The sequence below is a fragment of the Canis lupus genome, chromosome 7 (genome assembly GCF_003254725.2).
Source record: "Canis lupus dingo isolate Sandy chromosome 7, ASM325472v2, whole genome shotgun sequence".
Lineage (NCBI taxonomy): Eukaryota > Metazoa > Chordata > Mammalia > Carnivora > Canidae > Canis > Canis lupus.
In genome coordinates this window covers 44963737-44985713 of record NC_064249.1, presented here as the reverse complement: position 1 = coordinate 44985713, position 21977 = coordinate 44963737, and the positions used below count along the sequence as shown (strand labels likewise).

The following is a 21977-nucleotide window of genomic DNA, read 5'->3' as shown; positions in this document are numbered from 1 at the left end:
ATCACATACAGCCTCCCTGCGAGGCTGGACCCGAGAGCCATGGCCCCACCAGCCACTGGGACCTTAGAGACCTGGAGTCAGGGGTCCTGGGCTCTGTCCTGCATTCAGCTCTGTCACTGCCCCTCCCGACAGCCCCCCACATTTCCTGAGTGCCTCCACCTTCATGACCTCAAGGAGTTCTCTTTGCACATGTTTTGTGACAAAACAGCTCTGGTCCCAGCTGCTTCCTCACCCACCTGCCATCCTTTTTCCCAGGGTCCCCTCTCCTGTGTCATATTTTATGAATTAAAGGGAGAAAATCTGCCAATATAAGGATACAGAATTACTTGGGATTGGACCCCTCTAGGTCTCCCTGGGTTTGGGGCCCCAGACCTTTATCTTCCACAGCCCTCCTCAAGCCCTGTGTGCAAGTGACCTCAAAGGGTCCCCAGACCTGGATTGCCCACTCACCTCCATACCTCCACCAAAGGAGGAGGGGGAAAGAGGGGGTGGGGGAGGGGAGAGTGGGAAGGAGGGGATAGGGAAAGGGAAGGTAGACAGAGGGGCCTTAAGACAGGCTAAGGACAAAGCAGGGCACAGGTCAGCCTGGGAAGGTTGGCTGAGTCCGGGGTAAATCTGGTCTAAGGCACAAATTTAGGCTATGTTAAAATATGGTGTTCAGGTGAGAGGCCACATTGGTCACTGACATCAGATCAGGAATGTAGGGCTGTTTCCTAAAAGGATTTGGCTAACAAAGGAAGACCAAGGGGGAAGAGGGCTGTCTTCAGAAGAGGAGCAGTTTTTGGAGGAAGATCCCAGCTCCTTCATCCTTAGATGAAGACCTTCCCTAATTCTGAGTCGCCCCACAGTGACAGGGGCCACATCTGGCTGCACTTCTGTGGGTGTGGCCCAGCAAGAAAGCCCACGCATCTCGAGACAGGGAACAGGATTCTTAGAATTCAAGGAGGTGGCACAGCTTGTCTCTGATCTGCTGTCCAGTCCCTAATTCCTGTGGTTCTATCTGCCAAATGCAGACAAGGGTAGAAGAGGTCCTGTCCCGGGGAAATCCCAAATTGATGTTAATACCACAAGTGCAGACCCTCCACCATACTTTGGCCCATTCCAGATGTGTCTTAGAAATGTTAATGAAGGGACACCTGGGTGGCTCAGTAGTGGAGCATCTGCCTTTGGCTCAGGGCATGATCCTGGGGTCCAGGGATCTAGTCCCATAGCGCCTGCCTTCAGCCCAGAGTGTGATCCTGGAGTTCTGGGGATTGAATCCCGCATCAGGCTCCCTGCAGGGAACCTGCTTCTCCCTTTCTGTGTCTCTGCCTCTCTGTGTTTCTTATGAATAAATAAAGCTTTAAAAAAAAAAAAAAGAAATGTTAATGAAAAGAATAGTAAGAGCGAGCTCTGAGCTCAGGTTAGGAGGCCCTCTCCTGGCAGCTCAGTCCTCCGAGGTGTCCCATCCCCACCACGAACTCTGGCAGTGGAGCCTTCCAGAAGCTTCTTGTCCTTCCACTTGCTAAGGTCACAACCACATCACAGACTCAGGGCTCTCCTGAACTCTCTGGGATCACCAGGTGGCCGCCTGTCTATGCCAGGTCTTAAACCCCTAAGCATTAAATTCCCTTTGAAACTAGAGGCCTTGGGTGTGGTGTGGTGACAGGTCACAACGATATCTAGATTCTACCCATTACCAGCTTTCTAATTTCACATTTGTCTTAGTGAGGTTTCTGGATCAAAAGACCTGCCAACCAACTTGCCAAAAATGAGACATGTCCACCACATGTAAATTAAATTTGATTCTGGTTTATTTGCAGAATTTTGCTTAAACCAATTTTCATTTCTCCCTGTTTCTCATCATTATATAAAAACTCCTCCTTCGCACAAGCATGTAAAATGCTAAACAATAAGAAGCGAATATTGCACATTTAATGACCAAATAAGTTGTGGTTTTTAAAAGCCACACTAGACATGTGGGAAGGAGAGCATTAAACACACTTAGGAAGTACCTGTGACCCCATAAGTGATTTTAAGCCATTGAAAGAAAAATAAATTCTAACCTTCAGTGCTTGGTGAGACATATTACATTTGCACATTAAAAAATAAGAGTTATTATAAACAACATTCATTCCTTAAGTGATCTCATTATCCCAAAAGAGGGTCAGTTATTTTTTCAAGTTATTGTCCTCAGAAATCAGGGACCTATCCAGACTAGAGGAAGCATCAATTCTATAGCTTGTACAGGACACTCGATGGCTCAGTAATGTGTGAGGATCATTGCAGACCAGAACAAGGTCAGGATGAGCGCCTGGCTGTAAGCCAAGAACTTTATCCAGCTCAACCCAGATTCCAATGGAAGATCAGTAGAATACTTTAAAAAAGAAAAAAAAAAACAACATGTTTGTTTCCAACATTATACTCTCCATTTTGTTTAAAAGACAACTGAACAGAAGAATATTTAGCAACTACCTCAAAATAAGCCATAAAGTTGGCCCCAAACGAAGAGCAGTTTACACACAAGGGCGCCTTACTGTTACCAGCGCATCACACACACAGGCGGGGAGGCCAGTCTTTGGTGGCAGCTGATGTCGAACCAAGGTCTGTTGTTGGAATTTGCTGCCAAGCGATGTGCCAACCACCGTGGGGGCCGGTGAGAGCCCATGCTGTCACCTGGGGCCTGGGGAGTGAACCTCGCTGCTTGGCCCACACTGCCCTGCCGACCCCCGTGCAGGGGCCAGGTGGAGGGCACCAAAAAGGGGAGTCTGCAGGTGAGTGCCCCCCCCCAGGTTGTGCCCTCGGAGCCTCCCTGGTCTCGAGCCCGTGGATGCCGCCCTCTCGGAGTAACATGGGCTAACTGGGGCACTCTTTCCCAAAGAGCAGCCCTGTTAGATGTTCAGGGGATGAGGACCAGCAAAAGGCACTGAGCACTCAGCCTGGAGACCAGGGGTGGACGAGTGGGGTTGGAGGTGTGATGAGGGCTGGAAATGGTGGAAGATTTGTCTGAGGAGTGAGAGCAGCCCCTGCCTGGCTGGCCTGCTCCAGCCAAAGCGCAATATAGAGCAGTTCTGGGGGTAGGGGGTGGGAGGGTAGCTGGCCTAGGGCCACCTGGACGTGTCCATGGGGGCGGGACTACAGGTCTGGGGGCGGGGCCGGTGGGGAGAGGAGGCAGAGGGGAGGTGGGAGGGGGTCAGGAGAGGAGGCTGGAAGGGCAGGGCTAGGGATGCCTGCTGAGAGAGGCGGGACCAGATGACCCTGCTGACGTCAAAAGTCAGGATTCTACAGCATTTGCTGCCTGCTCCAGAAGAAATTCATAATCTCAGTATTAAAAACCCAGTAGAAACACTGTGTATCACCTTCATTCAAAGGAAGAAAGGGCATGAACACTCTACTAGCCTGGACAATTGGACACACTGACATTAGCAACTGACTGGGGGAATGGGGTTGGCACTTGATTAAAGTGACATTAGGCTCCTCTGGGGGTTTTCATTTTTTGGACAGGCTTGTTCCGCCTGAGAACAGAGACGCTCCGGCAACACCAGGAAGCAGGTATGACTGAGCCCCAAACAGATCAGGAGGTTCTCTGAGGACCCAGGAGCTGTGGGGACCTGCACATGGGTCCTGGCTCCTCCATCAGGCTGAGCAGACGCACGAGTACAACCTCCAGTCCTCAGCATCCGTGCCTTCCAGCTTCTTCCCAGCTTCCCTTGTCATGGCTGGTGCAGGAGCCAGGAGATGGGGGAAGATGGAATGTGCCTCTCAGACACATCCTCTGGTGCTGCAGAGCCAGGGGGAGACGGGTGCAGAAGCAGGGGAGGTGCCCGTCCTTGGCCAGGTGCCGCCCAGGGGCACACGAGGGGAAGGTCTGTGCGAGCTCAAAGCAGGCAACGGTCTTGGAAACTGGCCCTGTGCACCCCACACTGAGACCACTTGGCAGCAAAGGTACATCACTCCTGGAAGCCAATGGGAGGAGGTCTGTTCTGCCCCAGGAGGCGACAACAGCGCTGCCACCTTTGGAACTATCTTATCACACTGTCTTGAAAGTGCTTTCTTAGCCCAGAGCCACTCTGAGGAGGCTGTATGACAAGCAGAGCTTCCACTGTTGATGCGCACGAAGGAGTTAGAGAGGAAGCGCTCTCATGGACCATCCCTGATGGTTCAGTTCCAGTGGCAGGTGAGATAGAGGATATCAGGCCTAAGAGTCTGCATCCACTTTAACTGCAGTCCCTGACAGGATAGTGTGAGGGCCCTAAAATTCATATTCTTGCCAGCTACAACCAAAGAGTGATTTTATTTATTATAATTTTTACAGACCAAACACATTATAAATATTACAAACCTTTGAAAATTAATAGATTCATCATAATTTTCTTTAAAATGTACATACTGTCACTCAAAATTTTCACATTCTAGGATATCAATAATTTCAGCTTCCTCAGACGCAAAACAACCCTTCCTGTCACAAAACCTCTGTGGCCACACCGGCCACCAAACTGCTCACAGCTTCTACCATTTTCTTACACAGCACAGGGAAGCTGACTGATGTCGACAACGGGGAGAAGCCAAACCCAGGCTAGCTCTGTGACGTGCCCCTCTTGAGATGGCACCTGGTGCCCTCCACAAATGTGGAGGCTGCACAGGGGTGATCGTCATCTGTGAGGCAGAGTGTTCTGTCCAACTAGAGAAGTTCAAAAGGAAGGAAAGCTCCTGTACCCTTCCACACAGGGGAAGCACTCCAAAAGGGTATCTGAAAAGAGACAATCACTCTGTTAACCTACATCCCTACCCCCTGCTAGGAGCTCAGTTCAGATGTTTTTACATAAATATCCTTGGGTTATAAGTAGCCTATGAACAGAAGACATGGTATGCAAGCTGAACAAACAAAATCAATTCTGAGCCAAGGGAATGAGGAAGACAAAAGTCAAGCTGCTCATTCTGCGGGGAAAACAATAAGAGCAAGACGCCGGCAACAGGACAAGGCAAGGCTACAGGTGGGTGTTGGGAAGTTGTGAGCTGTAAACAATAGAAGGCACAGGGCTATGGGGAAAAGCCAATTTTCCACAGACCAGGGCTTCAGCAGGTATGCTGACTTCATCTGAGTTTAGATGTGGGATGAAGAAACAAGCAGGGAACAGAGCATCAAGGTCTCAGACTGTCTCTCTCTCTAGACAGCAAAGCTTTTAGATTTCAAGCCTGCTATCTACCAAGAGTTGCAAACTTTGGTGTCTCCAGGGGCTGGGGGAGCCATGGGAATGAAGGAATGGGCTGGGACAGGCTCAACATGGATTATGTCTATAATGACCCCACCCTCCACCAAGGGATCAAACAAAACACGCCTGTGCACAGTCTGCTCATCACATGCCACCTAGGTTGACACGGGCATCTTCTCCATGAGGACCACAGCTGGATGGGAATGGACTTGTCACCATCTCTGCCATCCACTATAAGCAGGATCAAGTGGCCACTTTTTAGACAATGACTTGCTTTAATTCAACATTCTTACCTCCACTCGGAGGGAAGGGATACTTTTAAGCTGGTGTTATTTCCCCATATTTGAGAAATGCAGAAATTTTCAAAGCTTGTTTTACACCTTGAAGGAACATAAATGGGATTCGAAAGTGAGGGTTCTACATGATTCCCAAAGCAGTTAGATCTGGCACAGTATTCTTGAGATTTAAATAAAACAGGGATGCAAAAGAGCCCCGGGCGGGGTCCTATGAGGTGACTGGGGATCCAGCAGCTGAGAGTGGCTCTGTGCCCAAGTGAGACTTAGTAAGTTTCTTGTTGGGTAAACATAAAAACTAAAAAGGCCCCCGGAAGTTTCTAGAACTAAGAAAGCACACATACACACGCATACACATGTGCGCATGCGTGACAGAATTATTTAGTGCCTCCCAACTTGCATCTCAGTCGGGATGCAACTAACTCATTGGCCAAACTGAGCTCTGCAGTGAGACTGAACAAAGTTACTTGTGCAACAGCAAAGTTAAATGTAAACATAAACAGCAATAGGGTTTCTTGTGATACTCAGTGTTACTATCGTATGTTGTCCAAATAATGCACTTCTGGATAGAGACAGTTAACAAGAAGAGCCAGGAAGCTTTTTCCATCTTGGAGGCAATGGCCAGGATGCTTTATAAATTGTGCAGCTTGTGATATCTGGTTCTGGTATTCAACATACTGCTTACTTGAGGTCAAGGATTCAAGAGCAGTTAGAGCCTAAAAGACACAAAGACACAAGGGTTAACCACATGGACGCATATAATGTGATTCCCACAGGTGCAGCACACCTGCCGTTATCTGGTACAACTGTGAGCCTCCGAGAACCTACAGATCTAGGAGGAGGAGTCCCAAAGGCAGGCAGTGATTAACCACAGTGGGACCATTGAGTTGAGCCAGCAACTCAAGCTTCTCTGGCTTCTGCCGCCTTCCACAATCCAGCCCTCCCTCTTCCTGGCCTGTGCTATGTCTCAAGCCTTCCCCATGGACAGCCACTGCTACAAGCAGGCTGGCCTACTGCCTCGTCCTCCTTCACGCCAGTGCAAGCACAGAACCATTCCCACCTGCTGCCTCTCCTCCTAGAGCCCAAACTGGAAATCCCTGGTGCCAGTGGCCTGTGAGATGTTGGATTTGCTGTCGGGTTTGTTCTTAGGTTACAAAAATCATGTTTTTAAACTAAACATATTAAACTGTAGGAAATTCAAAAGAAACCAGTATCTGAGAGCTGCTGAGGGTAAACAATAAGGTAGTTCTATCAAGTCAACAAAGTACAAATCAAGTTCCTCCGGCTTTGCCCATTACAATGCTCATTACAATGAAGGTGTTCCCGTGGCCCTCTTTGGGAATAAGGAAAAATATTTTTTAATTCCATAATTTTATACTGTCCTTTCTTCATAGTGGGAGAAGAGAAAAAAACTATTTGGAGAAAACAAAATAGGAACAATGGTTCTTGGTGGAGGGAGAGTTTTATTTTCCAGCTATACAGGCTCACCCACCACCAGGGATGGTGAATATGACCATAAAGTCCCCCACACCTTCCCCTCTCGGATACAGTGACCACTACACTAGAGAATACAGATTAAATGGTGGAATTTGCTTGGCTCAGTAAACAAGGAAGAAGATTCTGAGGATGGTAAATTAACCAGCAGCTTAGAAATAAATGGCTGAAGAAGGACGTTTTGGAGTGGAAGCTAAACTGAAGAGATTTGGGTACCAACCTAACTGCTGTGTGAAGAGAGTTCAACCTAAGAACAGGATCAATGGGGACATGTAGGAGTCCTCACTCTAAGGGAATGAAGGCAGAGGTGAGGCCCAGGGGACTTGCTAGCATTGGACTTCTCAAATACACCTGGAAATGCATCACGCTGACTTCACAACTGGCCCTGGGGAGAATTGCCTGCCTACCTATGACAATTCACACATGGCTCCAGATGACATTAGGGACTCAAATAGCAGTTGTCAGGTCAGTCTGTGACATGTATCGGGTATTAGAGAAACCAAGAAGCCTGCAAAGAACCTGCTGACTGGATCACTGGATGTGTGCTCTTAATAACCAAGAGATCACTCTGAATGTGGCTGGCTCAGACTCTGCAAGGCTGCAAGGGAGGGAGAGCTGAGGGTGTGAGCGCCTACCATTCACAGAGAGGACTGTGCAGCACAGAGGGGGAAGCCGGAGCCACCAGCCTGAGCGAGTCTCGGCCCCACCCTCTCTGCTCCACTTCCTCACTGCACAACCAGGATAGACACACTTTCTATGGTACAAGGGGTTATAAGGATTCAATGAGTTAAAACTTTAACTCATTAATTTCAAGTGAGTTAAAATTTACAACAGTGCCGGCCATGTAGTGAGGACTCAAGAATGCTTGCCATCATTTTACCTGAGACTCTTCTGTATGCACGTGGCGAGCTAGTTTACAGATGCAAATAGTTATGGGGATGGGACCACTGCCATGTGGCCTTTCTCCGTGTTTTTAGAACAAACTATAATTTCTCATAGCTGCCATTCTGTCCATGGTTGGTTATTCCAACAGCAGCCAACAGTGGTTAATGTCCAGACTCATACAACAGGACCCCCTTCCTTGGTTCCAAGTTAGAGCTCAGCCTACCTAATCAGTCTAGGCTGTGGCTCCATTGTCCGTGCCAGCCCCCAACCCCCAGCAGGTGACCGGCCGGTCAGCACACAGTCATGTTCATCAGACTGGCTGGCTTGCCCATGGCCCTGCTTCTTGTACGATGGCACTGACAGTGCTCTAGGCAAGCACCTACAAAGATGGTCCAAAATCCGAGGCAGCCATATGCACTAACCATTTACCAGAACATAGAGCATACTGAAGAGCCACTCCAGTAAGTCATGTCATCGTGTTGTCATCATGTGTAAAGACCACAGCTGCCACCCACCTGCCTCCTGAGCAGGCCTGCTGGAGGACTCCTACCCCATAATGGTAACACTGTTTTTACTGACCTGTTGAGCTTTTGGGGTCAGATGTAATTCCGAGCCAGGCTTCAAACGGATCTGATCCTCCGAAGGAACCTGAACTGAAAGGAAGGCGGCCATGCCTCGAGCCACCACTCGAAACCTTGGGTGTCAGGAAGAGGTCAGAAGTAAGTGACTATTAAAGCAAAGATTTTAAAATAAATACCACAGTTTCTCTTTAAAAACTAGATAAACACATTCCAGACCTAATGTTGCTAGCCTCTGCAAGAAAACTTTTTAGATTTTATTTATTTATTTATTTGAGAGAGAGAGAGCAAGCACAAGCAAGGAGAGAGGCAGAGGGAAAGGGAGAAGCAGACTCCCCACTGAGCAGGGAGCCTGATGTGGGGCTCAATCCCAGGACCCTGGGATCATGACCTAAGTCAAAGGCAGATAGATGCTCAACTGACTGACCCACTTAGGTGCCCCCCTCTGCAGGAAAATCTTAACAGTGATCAAGAAGAAGTGTTCATCTTCTTTCCATTATCACTGCCTGAACAATGTAAGCAAAATTCAGACTCAAGAATAAAAGCATTGCCAACACGCAGAATAATTGGAACTCTCAGACATCACTAGTGAGTATGAGAAATGGCACAGGAAAACAGGTTCTGGCAGTTACTCAGTAACCTAAGCAGAGAGTGACCTTATGACCCATCAATTTTGCTCCTGGGCATATACTCAAAAGAATGGAAAGCAGGTGTTCTAACAGAAATCTGTAAATGAATTTTATAGCGGCACTCTTCACAACAGCCAAAAAGTGTAAACAACCCAAATGCCTATCAACTGATGATTGGATAAACAAAATGTGGGACATCCATACGACGGAATATTACTCAGCCATTAAAAGAAATGAGGTAGATATATGATAAAACATGGATGAGTCTTGAAACTTCATGCAAAGTCACAGAAGCAAGACACACATACTAGATGATTCCATTTATATGAGATGTCCAGAATAGATACAATAAAGTCAGAAAATCAGCTGGTGGCTGCCAGGATGCAGGGGAGAGGGGTTCAGGGGGTACCTATTTCATGAATATGGGATTTCCTGCTGGGGTGGCAGAAACATTCTGGAAGGACACAATGGTGACGGTTGCAACAACATTGTGTATGAACTAACTGCTACTGAATTGTACAGTTTAAAAGGGCTGTCATAATAAACTTAGTGTTATGTGTAGTCTATCACGATTTAAGGGAATCAAAATCACATACTCCTGCTAAATTCTATCACAAAGAAACATGATGTGAACTGGTTTGGACAAAGTGATTCCCAAAGTTGCAGCAAGAGGATGGGCTACTCCACAAGAATGCTGACATCAGAATGGTAAAAGAACTCTCTTCAACACTGATAAGGCTTTGGAAAGAAAACCATTATGCAAATAAGTGAGATAAATTGGGAGGCTAGTGGCAAATTCTTTCATGCTTTGGAATATTTAGCAACAAAAACTTAGACTTGTTTCTCATTACTTATTCTTATCAGTTAATTTTAACTCATCTTGACTTAGAGCTCTAGGAGACGGAGTCCCTCATGGGACCTGGACTGCCCTGACAAAGTATGCAGTGAAACAGCTAAGTGGGTGTTTTAACCGAACCTTGCACATCATCACTGGCTCAGAACCAGAGAGACATCAGGACTGTGGTCAGGTTACAAAGTCAAAATGCAACAAGAGATGCTACTAGGAAAACATTCTTTAAACATGAAAACGACCCAGCAATTGCATTGCTGGGGATTTACCCCAAAGATACAGATGCAATGAAATGCCAGGACACCTGCACCCCGATGTTTATAGCAGCAATGTCCACAATAGCCAAACTGTGGAAGGAGCCTCGGTGTCCATCGAAAGATGAATGGATAAAGAAGATGTGGTTTATGTATACAATGGACTATTACTCAGCCATTAGAAACGACAAATACCCACCATTTGCTTCAACGTGGATAGAACTGGAGGGTATTATGCTGAGTGAAGTAAGTCAATCGGAGAAGGACAAACATTATATGGTCTCATTCATTTGGGGAATATAAATAATAGTGAAAGGGAATAGAAGGGAAGGGAGAAGAAATGGGTAGGAAATATCAGAAAGGGAGACAGAACATGAAGACTCCTAACTCTGGGAAACGAACTAGGGGTGGTGGAAGGGGAGGAGGGCGGGGGGGTGGGGGCGAATGGGTGACGGGCACTGAGGGGGGCACTTGAGGGGATGAGCACTGGGTGTTACTCTGTATGTTGGCAAATTGAACACCAATAAAAAATAAATTTATTAAACAAATGAGAAAAAAATAAACATGTTTTTTAAAATATAAAGATGTAATCAGGTGCTGCCTTTTTTTTTTTTTTTCTCCTAATCTGGGGGGATCCTAGCCCTAAGTCAAAAAACCTACCAAAGTGTCACAATCCCTGAGGAGGAGCAGATGCCGAGGCCCCCTTAGGAGAGCAGGGGTAGGTGCTTCCTTACCTGTTAGACAGGGGGGACTTCCGGCCCAGCCCAATTGCCCCCAGCAGCCCAGAGCTGAGCCTCTCCTCGGCCAGCAGACTCAGCCTGCTCTGAAGCATGAGCAGAACTCGAATGACAGATTCTATCAAGACTGAGTCACTCTGCTCTGTCTGAATCAGGGACAGCTGCAGGACTTGGTGCCACCACAGGAACAGCTTGGCCTCATCCTGCATGGAGCTGCGGAGGGAGGCCCAGGAGGAAAATAAAATCAGAAGTGGATTCTTTCCGCTCCCATTTAACTGAAAGTCCACATTTGAATTTTATGTAGAGGGGACATTTAGTACTTTAAAAGCTTAGGCTAACAGGTAATAATATGAATACAGTGAGTGCAATAGTATAGCCATAGGGCCAACACACCTTGGATACACCTGTTCCAACCACTTGCTTAAGAGAAGCAGCACTTTCATTTCGTTCCTTAGAGTCTGTTCACTATTTAAACACTGAAGCAAGTAGACATAAAGAGTCAGGTAACTGCTGAGGGACAGGCATTCCTGCAGAAATTCTTCTATGGTGAGCTCAGGCACTTGAAGGGACACCAGAATGGGGCCCCATCCTAAATTCTGATTGAGGGAACCTAAGAAAAGAACACCAAGAAAAGATAGCAAGATAAAAACAGGAATCAAATCATTTAACTGCTGTAATGCATCTTTTAACTTTAGGCTTTAAGTCAAGCCCATGTGGGCCCCGGAGAGCAACCAAGGGACACATGCATGGTGACTCAGACTGGAAACCTAACACACTAACTGCCTATGCCCCTGCTAGCCACTGCAGAGGGACAGAAGTCAGAACTAAGCACTGTGTTCTCGCAGTTAACTCTTCTCATCATTCTATGGTCATTAAAATTGCAGGTAGACACCAGTGGCCTGTCCAATCAACTAATGGTCTTAACTTCATCCGATACCTTTTAAGTATGTTATGAATACTTAAGCTTTTCCAAGGAAAATTCTTATTACTCTATCCAACTGAAGTATTTCCACTTTTCAAAGCTTAGCTAGACTCACACTTCAAAGGAAATCGATTGAAAAAAATTGTTTTGATTTTAGTAACATGAGTGAATTTGAAGCAGGAGTATTATCCTAATTGTTCTCAATTCTTTGGGGGGTGGGGAAATGACTATGGGGAGATGGTGACATGCACAGCACCTTCCATGGGGGGACATGGGGACATGTCATGGGTGGCCAAGAAAGGGCAGGTATGGGTTATGGTTATCTCCTGGCATTCTTGCTCTAATATACTTCTTTCTCTCCTACTGTATGCACAATGATGTGTTACTGGGTATTAGAGTGGAGTAGTGCAAACCTGAACAATTCTTAACCAGACCATGTTGTTTCCAGAATCAGAGTTTAGGGAATAAGAAAAATATTAAAAAGGGAGGAGTGGGATGAGAATTGACCTCTTTGTAATAGTTCAACAGATGTGACAAAAATCAGTGAAAGACTACATGAAAATTCATTGTAACAAGTGACAAAAATAGAAAAAGAACATAGGGGTCTTATATAAAGATTCTGGTTTATAGCATTTGAAGAGTATGGCTCTTACATGATGTGTCTACCATAAAAGGGCGAGCCTGACCTCTAAATCCACTATGAAATGAATTAGAGGTTCCCTCCCCAGAAACATGGTTGTACTAACAGACACGGGCCATAGGTTCTCATGCTAACCGCAGATCTTTGCAAACAAAATACATACTAAAGTATCAGCCATATTAACAAGGAAATATGAATGGTACAATCACCCATTGGGGAGGGTCTAAAAAGGTACCTCCTTGTGATAAAGCTTCACTCTCCCCTGGAAAGGACCACCCTAAAAGGAGCTTCATACCTTCTTTGAAGTAGGCAGCAATGCAGGCTTCTGTGGTCTCAGCCATGTGGCGGACAGAAGCCAGGCTCTGACAGGCTGCTGTTAAGAGGGGCAAGACCACCAGCCCGTGCACTTTCTGCCCAATCCAGGTCCGCACACTGCCCCGGAGGAACTCTGCTGTTGGAATAGTGGCATTGTTCATCATCATTAGGACTTCCATAAAGAGGCTGCTGAGGGCCATGTGGCGGGTCTGGCTGTCCATGTCTGCAAGGGAACACAGACACACCATAAGAGGCTGCCGGAACAGCCACGGACATGTGAGCAACCTAGGCTGCACTCCAGGCACATCTTAGGACCACACTTGAAGGACCAGAGCGAGTACTCTGGATGGTGCTTGGCTGTTAAGGATCAGATGCTGCACATCAGTACTTTTTAAGGGCACAGTAAGGAACCACCCAGAGATCCCTGGTTACAGCAGGTGGCCGAGTATAGTAATCCTTTCATAAAGACACATATCAAGCTGGTATGGAAGACTAAATTATTTATCAGAACATGCTTACTTAGACTTTAGCTGCCAAAATTTGCTCATTTGGAAAACCAAATACACAGATCTCAGAAGTCACCTGGTAAACTGTTTAGAAAAAAATACCTCCGCTCTCATCGTTGCCAAAGCTGTCGATATTCTGGAGTAATTTATAAGGAAGAGAGATTATTATTACTTAAAACTAAATATAGAAGAGAAAAATCTTTTTAAGCCTTCTTAAAAGAGCTGCTAACTTAGCATCTTTTGTTTTTTTTTTTAAATAAGAAAAGTGGACAGACTGATAATATAAATAAATCTTTCCAAAAAATTGAGAGATGAAAGGGGCACAGCATGCAAGAAAAAGCAAATTCATTGGACAAGAGACCTGCAAATGAGCAGGTTACTGAGGTGGGTTCCTTCCTCTCATCTCAAAATAGAAAACCTCTTTTACCAGGAATTTGTAGAGAAAACTATTCAACAGGCTATAGTTTCTACCAAGTACTTCTAGCTCTCCTTGAGCTAGGTAACATTTTTCAATAGACTAGAAATGGGGCTTTGTCACAACAAGGCTTTGGTAGTCATACGAGTGAGAGCAGGGGAGTCTGGGTCTTACTCGCCACACCATTAAATCAAACTTGCCCACCTGCAAGTTACTAATTTAATGTTACTACAAGACCTACTTATCAAGCATGGACTTCAGAAACCAAAGTTCTAGACGTAAGCTCAACAATATATGTGTGTGAGTACGTATTTTGTCATGTATTCCTGTGGGTACACGCATTCTTCTCTAAGGCCGTAACTCCGAAGTTCAGTTCAAAAGCAACTGTAATTATAATTTGCCTTTTAAGGATGACTCAGTAACAAAAAACTAGTACAGTAAGCCTCCTAATAGATCCCTCCCTATGCATCATCAATACAGTCAACAAATGTTTTCTTAAAAACCAGATCTGATCCTGTCACTCTTCTAATGAAGATCTTTCTAAAATGCCTTCCTCTCCTGTGCTTGGCCAGCTATTATATGACCTTCACAGCCTAAACACATTTGATCAATTCTAGAACCATTTCTCCAGTATCACTTGCTAATTTTTCTTTTTTTCTTTTAACATCAATTGGGTGTTACTGGCTAGAGGGGATGATACTAAAGAGATAGGTGCACTACCTCATTCCATGCTTACCGTGTGCATATGAAACAGTACAATTATTATAACCATTTTGCAAATGAAGTTATACAATTTGTACAAGATCACATGGTTAGCAAGTGGAAAGCCCAGTTAGTCTGGTTCCAGAATCTGCTTTTTAACTACCACATTATATATGCAGTGCGGTAAGTCTAAATGGCAGATGTATTCAAGAAATTCCAATTAATTTTTGGTTCACCAATTCCAACCAACTCAGACAGCAACACTAGCTTTCAATTGCTATGCTTCCCTAAATACTATAGTTGCCTATTTTCAAACAGTATTTAAATAAGCATTAAAACGTTTGTGAGATTCACCCATGTGGTGGCAGATTCTGACTGCTACATTCTATTATGTGGATATACAACAACTCAACCTTCCTACTAAAAACATGGGTTGTTTCTGGTCATGGACTCCCTCAGATACATACCTATAGACACTGTTCACATTTCCCAGGGCACAGGTGCATTTCTTTTGGAATATTTCAAGGATCAGAATTCTGAGTCATAGAATATATAAACTAGTAGATGATGGATGCCCAACTTTTAAAAATGGTTGTATCAATTCCCTCTGATCAGCAGATGAGTTACACTGATCCACATATTCACCAATTTTGTATTGAAACTTTAACTGTATTCATTCTGGTGGATGTATCATCACCTGTCACTATATGCATTTCCCTAATTATTAATATGGTTAGCACCTTTCCATGAATATTAGATATTCTCTTTTGTAGAATATCAACTCAAGGGTCTTGTTCATTTTTTCTACTGGGTTGTGTTTTTCTTCTTTCTTGTATCCAGTGTAATAATTTTTGTCACTCATATTTAATGTAATTACTGATGTAACTGAGTCTAAATCTACTATCTTACAATATACTTTCCATTTATTCCTCCTATTCTACATTCCTTTTTCTCTCTTTTGCTTCTTTTCATTATTTCTTATTCTACTTTTTCTCTTTTGGTCTGGAGGTTAAACACCATTCCAACATTCTTACAGTGGTTGCCTTACAAATTACATGTGCACTCTTGACTTTTCAAAGTCGGCTGTTAACTGGCTCCCAGACAGTGCAGGGGCTCTGTAACATTCTAACTCCTACTACCTCTCCCTGCTGGTGCCACAACCCCAGGAGGCATTACTATTATTATTGTTTTAGACGGTCACATTTCGTGTAGATTTACCTACACATTAATCTGCCACTTTCATTGTTCTTCACACTCACTCTCCCCCTACTTATGTTCTCCAGATTATTATCTCTTTCCTGCTAGAGTTTTTGGTTGTATTTTGCTATTCTTTTATAACTTCTCAAGCTGGATTCTTATTAACCTTCATCTTTTTAAAATTTTAATATAAGCATTTAAGGCCAAGAAATTAAGCCCCACTTTAGCTGTACTCCACAAGTTTTGAAGCATTCTGGTTTTTTATCCAGTTCCAAATCTTCTAGATTTCTATTATGACTGTTTCTTTGGTCATCAGTTATTTAAAAGTTTGCTTCTTAATCTCCAGTGTATAGTTATATTTTGTTACTGATTCCTAAGTTCACTGCACTGTGGTTAAGAGTTTGTGTGGTCTGTTCCAAACCAGTCCTTTGGAATTGGTTGAGACTGGCTTTAGGCTGAACAAGGGTGAGGTTCCTTACCTGTTCTGTGGTAGACTCACACCATGTGAGTTCTGCATGTACAGGGCACATCCTTTTCCACGTGCACATTACATTCGGCGGGGCCCTTCAGACCTCCTAAAGCCTCACTGATTTTCCTTCAACTTCATCCTTTACTGTGAGATATGTGGCAAAATCTCTTACTGTGAGTGCATCTGACATTTCTCTTCCTAATTTTGTCAGTTTTCACTTTAGGTGTTTGCAGTTGCTACTGTATCATTAAGTACAAATACATTTATCATTCTTCTATCCTCCCGGTAAATTAAACCTTTTATCAATTTCCAAAGACTTTTTTTTTTTCAAAGACTCTACTAACGCTTTTATTTATTTATTTATTTTGTCATGCAACTTCAAGGCAGGAAAGTACCCTAGATAACATCTGGCTCCGTAATGCTTCCTGCCTCACAGTCCTATCTGTCCAATATTAATCTAGCTATGCCAGCTTTCTATTTTAATAATTGCCTAATATGACTGCCTTATCGAAAGCTTTCTGTATCTTATGTTCTATATGTACTTTTCAGAAACAGCTTAAAGCTGGATGTTGTTCACTGTTAATCCGGTCTGACAAACTTTGTCTTTTAAGTTGAATTTGGTACATTTACATTTACTGGTGTATTTAAATTTCACCATCTTATTTTGTTTTTTTTTACTTACCTTCTCCAACCTTCTTTTCTTGCCGTCTTTGGACTGAATGTATTTTAGCCATTCCTTTTTATCTCCTTCCACTAACTTGAAAAATTATACATTTTATTTCTATTTCTATTCTTTTAGTGAATTCCTTGGTAATTTCAACATTCCCATTTTATCAAAATGCAAATTTAATCAATTTATTGACCCTCTCCAACAATACTAAAACCTTACCATGCTTTTAACTCAACCTCCTTCCTAACTTTTATATACTCGCTAATTATTCCAATATCTTGTCTTCATGTGTGAGTCTGACTTGCTTGTGCTGCCTTGTTTCCTTGTGTGGTTTATGATTTTTTTTTTTTTTTTTTTTTTTTACTATTGGTTCATAGGCCTTGGAATTCTGAGGTCAGAGTTGAAGATGGGTTTCTCTAAAATGGCTCTGTGGGTACTTTCTACCAGGCATCTAATGGGCTGCCAACCCAGAACAACTTGAACTCAGTTCCCAGATTGAGGTATTTTTCTCTGGACCAGTCTAGGTAGTAGGAATTTGTGCCTCAAACACACATGAGGGTCAATTTATACCTACTAATTTTTAAAAAAGGTAGCTCTTTCCCCATCACACAGACATCTGACCCAACACCCGGGTCAAATAGATCACTCTTTGCTTTCCTCTTCCAGGAGCAGGTTTATCTCTGGCTCATCCTTACACAGAGGATGCCATGTCTTGGCATCCTCACCCAATGCATACAAGATCTCCTTTCAGGCCCTCAACTCCAGCAGGCCCTGGGCTTTAATGCCCTCCCCTCCCAGTCTAAGACAGTTCCAGAAAAGCCTTCAACAGGGAAGCCAGCCTCAGCACTACATCTACCTTTACAGGTCACTTAGCTCCCGACTTCTAAGATTTTCCACCACCTCATGGTAAGTTTCACCGTTGGTTTCTTAAAAACATTTTGTCCAGCATTCTTAGTTGTTTTCAGCAGAAGCAGTCAGGATACCCAGTCCACCAAACTGCTGAGAACATGAGTTCTCCATATATAGTTTTTTTTTTTACATATCTATAGGTGATTCTGAAGTGCCCTCCCAATGAAAAGTCAAAGCATCTCAGAATGCTGCTCATGGTCCATCTCCAGTTTCTCCTCCTCATTAAATCCAGTTGCCTAGTTTGGCCTTCAGTCCAGCCCTTCTCCCACCAGCCTCGGACACTGTCAACCCCTCAAGTTCTGAGCATTTGTGCCTCCCTGGTGCTGAGATGACAGAGTCCCTGGGAACCAATCCTCTCTCTGAGCACTTCTCTGACCCAGCTGAAAGTGTCCTGCCCACTGCCCTGATCTCACAAGCCTCACATGGCAGAGATTCACCCATTGAATGAAGACATGGCTGCCTGTGACCACTCACCAGGTGGATTAAAGACGATGATATCATCCAAGAGCTTACACATCTCCTTTTCTAGGTCTGCTAAGGTGATTTTTCCATTTTGTTCCAGTGAGCTGAGGAACTGAACCATCTGATGAGTGAAGGCTCGGCATTTTGGAACTGCATCCTGACAAACAATAAAAGGAGCATTAGTGTGAATCCACATGAGCAGCATTAACTGAGCATTCCCAGGAGCATGCCTCTGCTCTAAATGCTTCAGGAGGGTGGAAAGAGAACAGAGCAGGAGGCCACATGAAGACAGATGTGTATCTAAGGGTCCTGTGTCTAGCGATATGCAAATATGTGGTAACACTTATGCCAGAACCCACATTCTCCCAAATTCCAGGACACTTTTCCTTTTTGAGTACATCAATAGCAATAATACCTACACACTAATTACTTGCCTGAAACTTTTCCAAAAATGTTTATGTTCATTACCTAATTCAATTCTCATGACAACACTTTGAGGCAAAGTATTATTTTCAATTCAGATGAGAAAACCAACATCAGAATGGCAGGGAGCTGGGGACTAAAGTTTGTTAGACTTCAAGCTCAGGCTCTTAACTTCCCTGCCACTGTGCTGCCAATGACATCCAATTTCTAAACTGACAGCCAGCGCCCTCCATCCTTTTGATCTCTCGTTAGCGTGTGGTACGACTAGTTAAGTGAAGGTAATTCATTTAATAGAGAAGCGAACTAATTAGAGAAATAATTATAACTCAAATAATTAAATAATTACAACTAAAAAGAAATAATTAAAAATAAGAGATGTGAGAGGCCAAAATATGAGTACACAATGATACACATGCTCTTTTTCAACTGAGCTGTCACAGGGTTTGAGACCATCCACTACTACAATTCTGAAGAACACTCTGCCTTTTAAAGCACCCACTCAACTTACAAGATGTTTCTGACTGTCAGTAGGAATGGAAAGGCCTGCAGACACTCTTAGGAGCTTCATGATTAATTCTGCAGAAGATTCCTTTGCCAGGATGGTGGCTGGCTGGTAATGGCTGCTGAAGTAACTGAGCACACTCTGGTAAGACACAGTATCCACAAGATGCCACGAGAGTGAGCTTGTTTGTCCAAGGAGATTCAAGAGAGGTGAATCCTAAAAATAAAACACATATTCCTTTTGTTTCAGAGTTATCAGTTTCCCAGAAATAGGTGTCTCTAGTCTATGGAATGACCATTAGGACGGTCTAGGATAAGAACAGAACACTTAAGATGTCAAGTAAGTATCTACTCAAGGGTGGGATGCTTGGGTGGTTCAGTGGTTGAGCGTCTGCCTTTGGCTTGGGGTGTGATCCTGGAGTCCTGGGATCAAGTTCCACATCAGGGTCCCTGCAGGGAGCCTGCTGCTCCTCTCTCTGCCTATGTCTCTGCCTCTCTCTGTGTCTCTCATGAATAAATAAATAAAATCTTAAAAAAAAAATCTACTCAAGGAAGAAGTACTAGTTAAAGTAATAACCAAGGTCTTGGCAAAAACATATTAACTCTAAAATCTGTAAGTATTTCAAGGAACTCTCAGATTTGTTGGTAGAACTAGCAATTCAGGAGATGTAAAATAAAATTGACCTGTATAATCTAATTCAGTGTGCTTCCCTTCATAACCCAGAATTAGATTATCAATGATCCCAGAATATCAGGCATCTAGTTGAAGGCATATCCGATATGCCAAGGAGATATTCATACTGACAGGGGCGTTAGGGAAACAAGTGGAAAGCTACAACCTCATAGGGAATGAGGACCTAGGAAGTCTTGCCAAGCCTTCATCACAGGCTCTCCAAACTTACTGCTTGGTCTACCAGCTGATCTTCCTTTGCCAATAAAATCATCATGAAAAGGAGGCAGACAATCATGTTCCGTGTCTCTGGGCGGGGACTGGGGCTCCAGGCATCAGAGAGCACACTAACCCAGTTGACTTCGCACAGGACAGACCCCAAAAATAAGAAGCAGCTCTTGGGGCTTCCTCGTTCCACCTAAACGGAAATAAAACCAATGTTTTCCTTTAAACTGTCAGTGTTCTTGAAAATGTGTATAAATCAACACATACTAAACTGAATTTTAAAAAATAATTTTCCCAGATAATAAAAATCATCTGCAAACCCCTCCCCCTGAAGAGTTAGACTTAACATTTGTAATATTTTTTTTTCCATGCTTAGTAAATGCATACATTTTTCAGCTTGTTTAGAGTTCATTATTTATTCCACTAATTCTTAACAGGAGAGGAATGAATGACCTTCCCTATCTCTGACCAGAGGGTCAAATCCCTGCCCCAATTAGTCACCAACGCTCAGGGGAATCTATCACAGTCCTCAGATGTACTAGGACAGAACAAAGGTTGAGATCTACTAGTCAGTAGTTCCTAAAGCTGATCGTGCATGAGAACCACCTGGAGGACTCACTAAAATGACAGATTATGCAACCCCATCCCCAGAATTTTATATTTCCTACAACTAGGGTGAGAGCAGGAATTTGGATTTCTAACAAGCTCCCAGGTGGTGTAGACACTGTTGGTCCTAGGACCGTACTTTGAGACCCAGTATATTATTGTATATAATTTTTATACTGCCTTTTCGGTATAATATTATGTTATAAAAGTGTCTCCACATCATTAGGCTTTGTGATTTTTAATGACTGCATAATGTTTAATTAAATCATATTTAAAATATATTAGGAATTGGTGGGGGTAAATGTATTTTATAGTATATGATCAATGTCAGAGTCATCTCTTATTACCCATTTCAACAGTCTGTTTAAAATAAAACATGGCTAGCTATAAATTTTTCTGTTTAAAATGAAGATTAAAATTCATTTATAAAACCACAGTCAATGGAATCTGGTGATGATTCATGCCCTTCCGTGACTACCATCATTATATTTTGTTAACTGCTTATTCTTTTCTCTTTTAGAAAATGATTCCTCATCCTCCTTTATGACCTGTTTTCTATTCTCACTCCAAATCCCTCAAAACACATCCCTTCTTACTCCGGCAGGACATACAGAACTGAAAGGCTTCCAGCTTCTGGCCAGATCAAGGTCACCTATGATTGATTAAATTCCCAGAGGCACCAAGTCTACAGCAACCCTTACAGCCATGCTACCATTTGATCTGTCACACAGCTGAGGCTGCCTGCTTACTTAAAGCTATCTCACGGTTGTTTAAATAAACATCCTCTTCATGTTCACAGTGGTGATAAATATCTACTCAGGATCTATCTCATATACTAAACCTAGCTATAAAATCATTCCTAAGCTTCTATTTCCAAAACAGCTGTCCTCGGCTCTCCCCGGAGCTTAGCTACAGAAACAAAGCAGCCCTGGGTGCTCTCCACAGACAGCACAAATGGGACACAGTATACTTCACAGACTGCCAGAAACCACCGTCAGCCTGCAGTAACTAAAGCACTCATGGCATCTCCATCATCAGTGGAATGTCAAGTTAAGAGTAAACACAAAAGAACTAGTGACTCTGAATAAACTGGAGAAACTACAAAAAGCTGAGACAAGAGTAAAATGGGTTTTTAAAAATGAAAACTTAAGAACCACAGACATGTCAGGCTGCTCTGTAAGTCACGCTACAGGGCCTGTTTTCTGTGACTAGTGCTTCTACTGCTAAGACTCGCATACGTATTAGCCTTTTGTCCAAGTTATTTCCGGTCTTTATGTGATTATGATGCATCATTGGTTGTTACGATGCACTTCTATCTCCCACAACATTATTCCCTTATGTAACTGCTTAGAGAAACTAATGGCTTGAGTACCAATTACATTTGCTTTAATAGAACATTTAACAGCATGTGAGCCTGATGCTTCTGTCCTAGA

At 43.7% G+C, this 21977-nt stretch overlaps 1 protein-coding gene across 1 annotated transcript in view; it reads right to left on the bottom strand.

The window, feature by feature from the left end:
- Nucleotides 1–1775: 1775 nt before the first annotated feature.
- Nucleotides 1776–21977, bottom strand: part of EPG5 (ectopic P-granules 5 autophagy tethering factor) — a 103428-nt gene continuing 83226 nt past the window's right edge. The window contains exons 37-44 of the mRNA XM_025429001.3: nucleotides 19946–20131; nucleotides 19051–19260; nucleotides 18132–18276; nucleotides 12770–13012; nucleotides 11306–11522; nucleotides 10910–11125; nucleotides 8444–8558; nucleotides 1776–6201 (exon numbers count right to left, since the gene is read on the bottom strand). Coding sequence (XP_025284786.1) covers nucleotides 6019–6201; nucleotides 8444–8558; nucleotides 10910–11125; nucleotides 11306–11522; nucleotides 12770–13012; nucleotides 18132–18276; nucleotides 19051–19260; nucleotides 19946–20131 — 1515 coding nt within the window. The 3' untranslated portion in view covers nucleotides 1776–6018. The remainder of the gene's footprint in view (nucleotides 6202–8443; nucleotides 8559–10909; nucleotides 11126–11305; nucleotides 11523–12769; nucleotides 13013–18131; nucleotides 18277–19050; nucleotides 19261–19945; nucleotides 20132–21977) is intronic.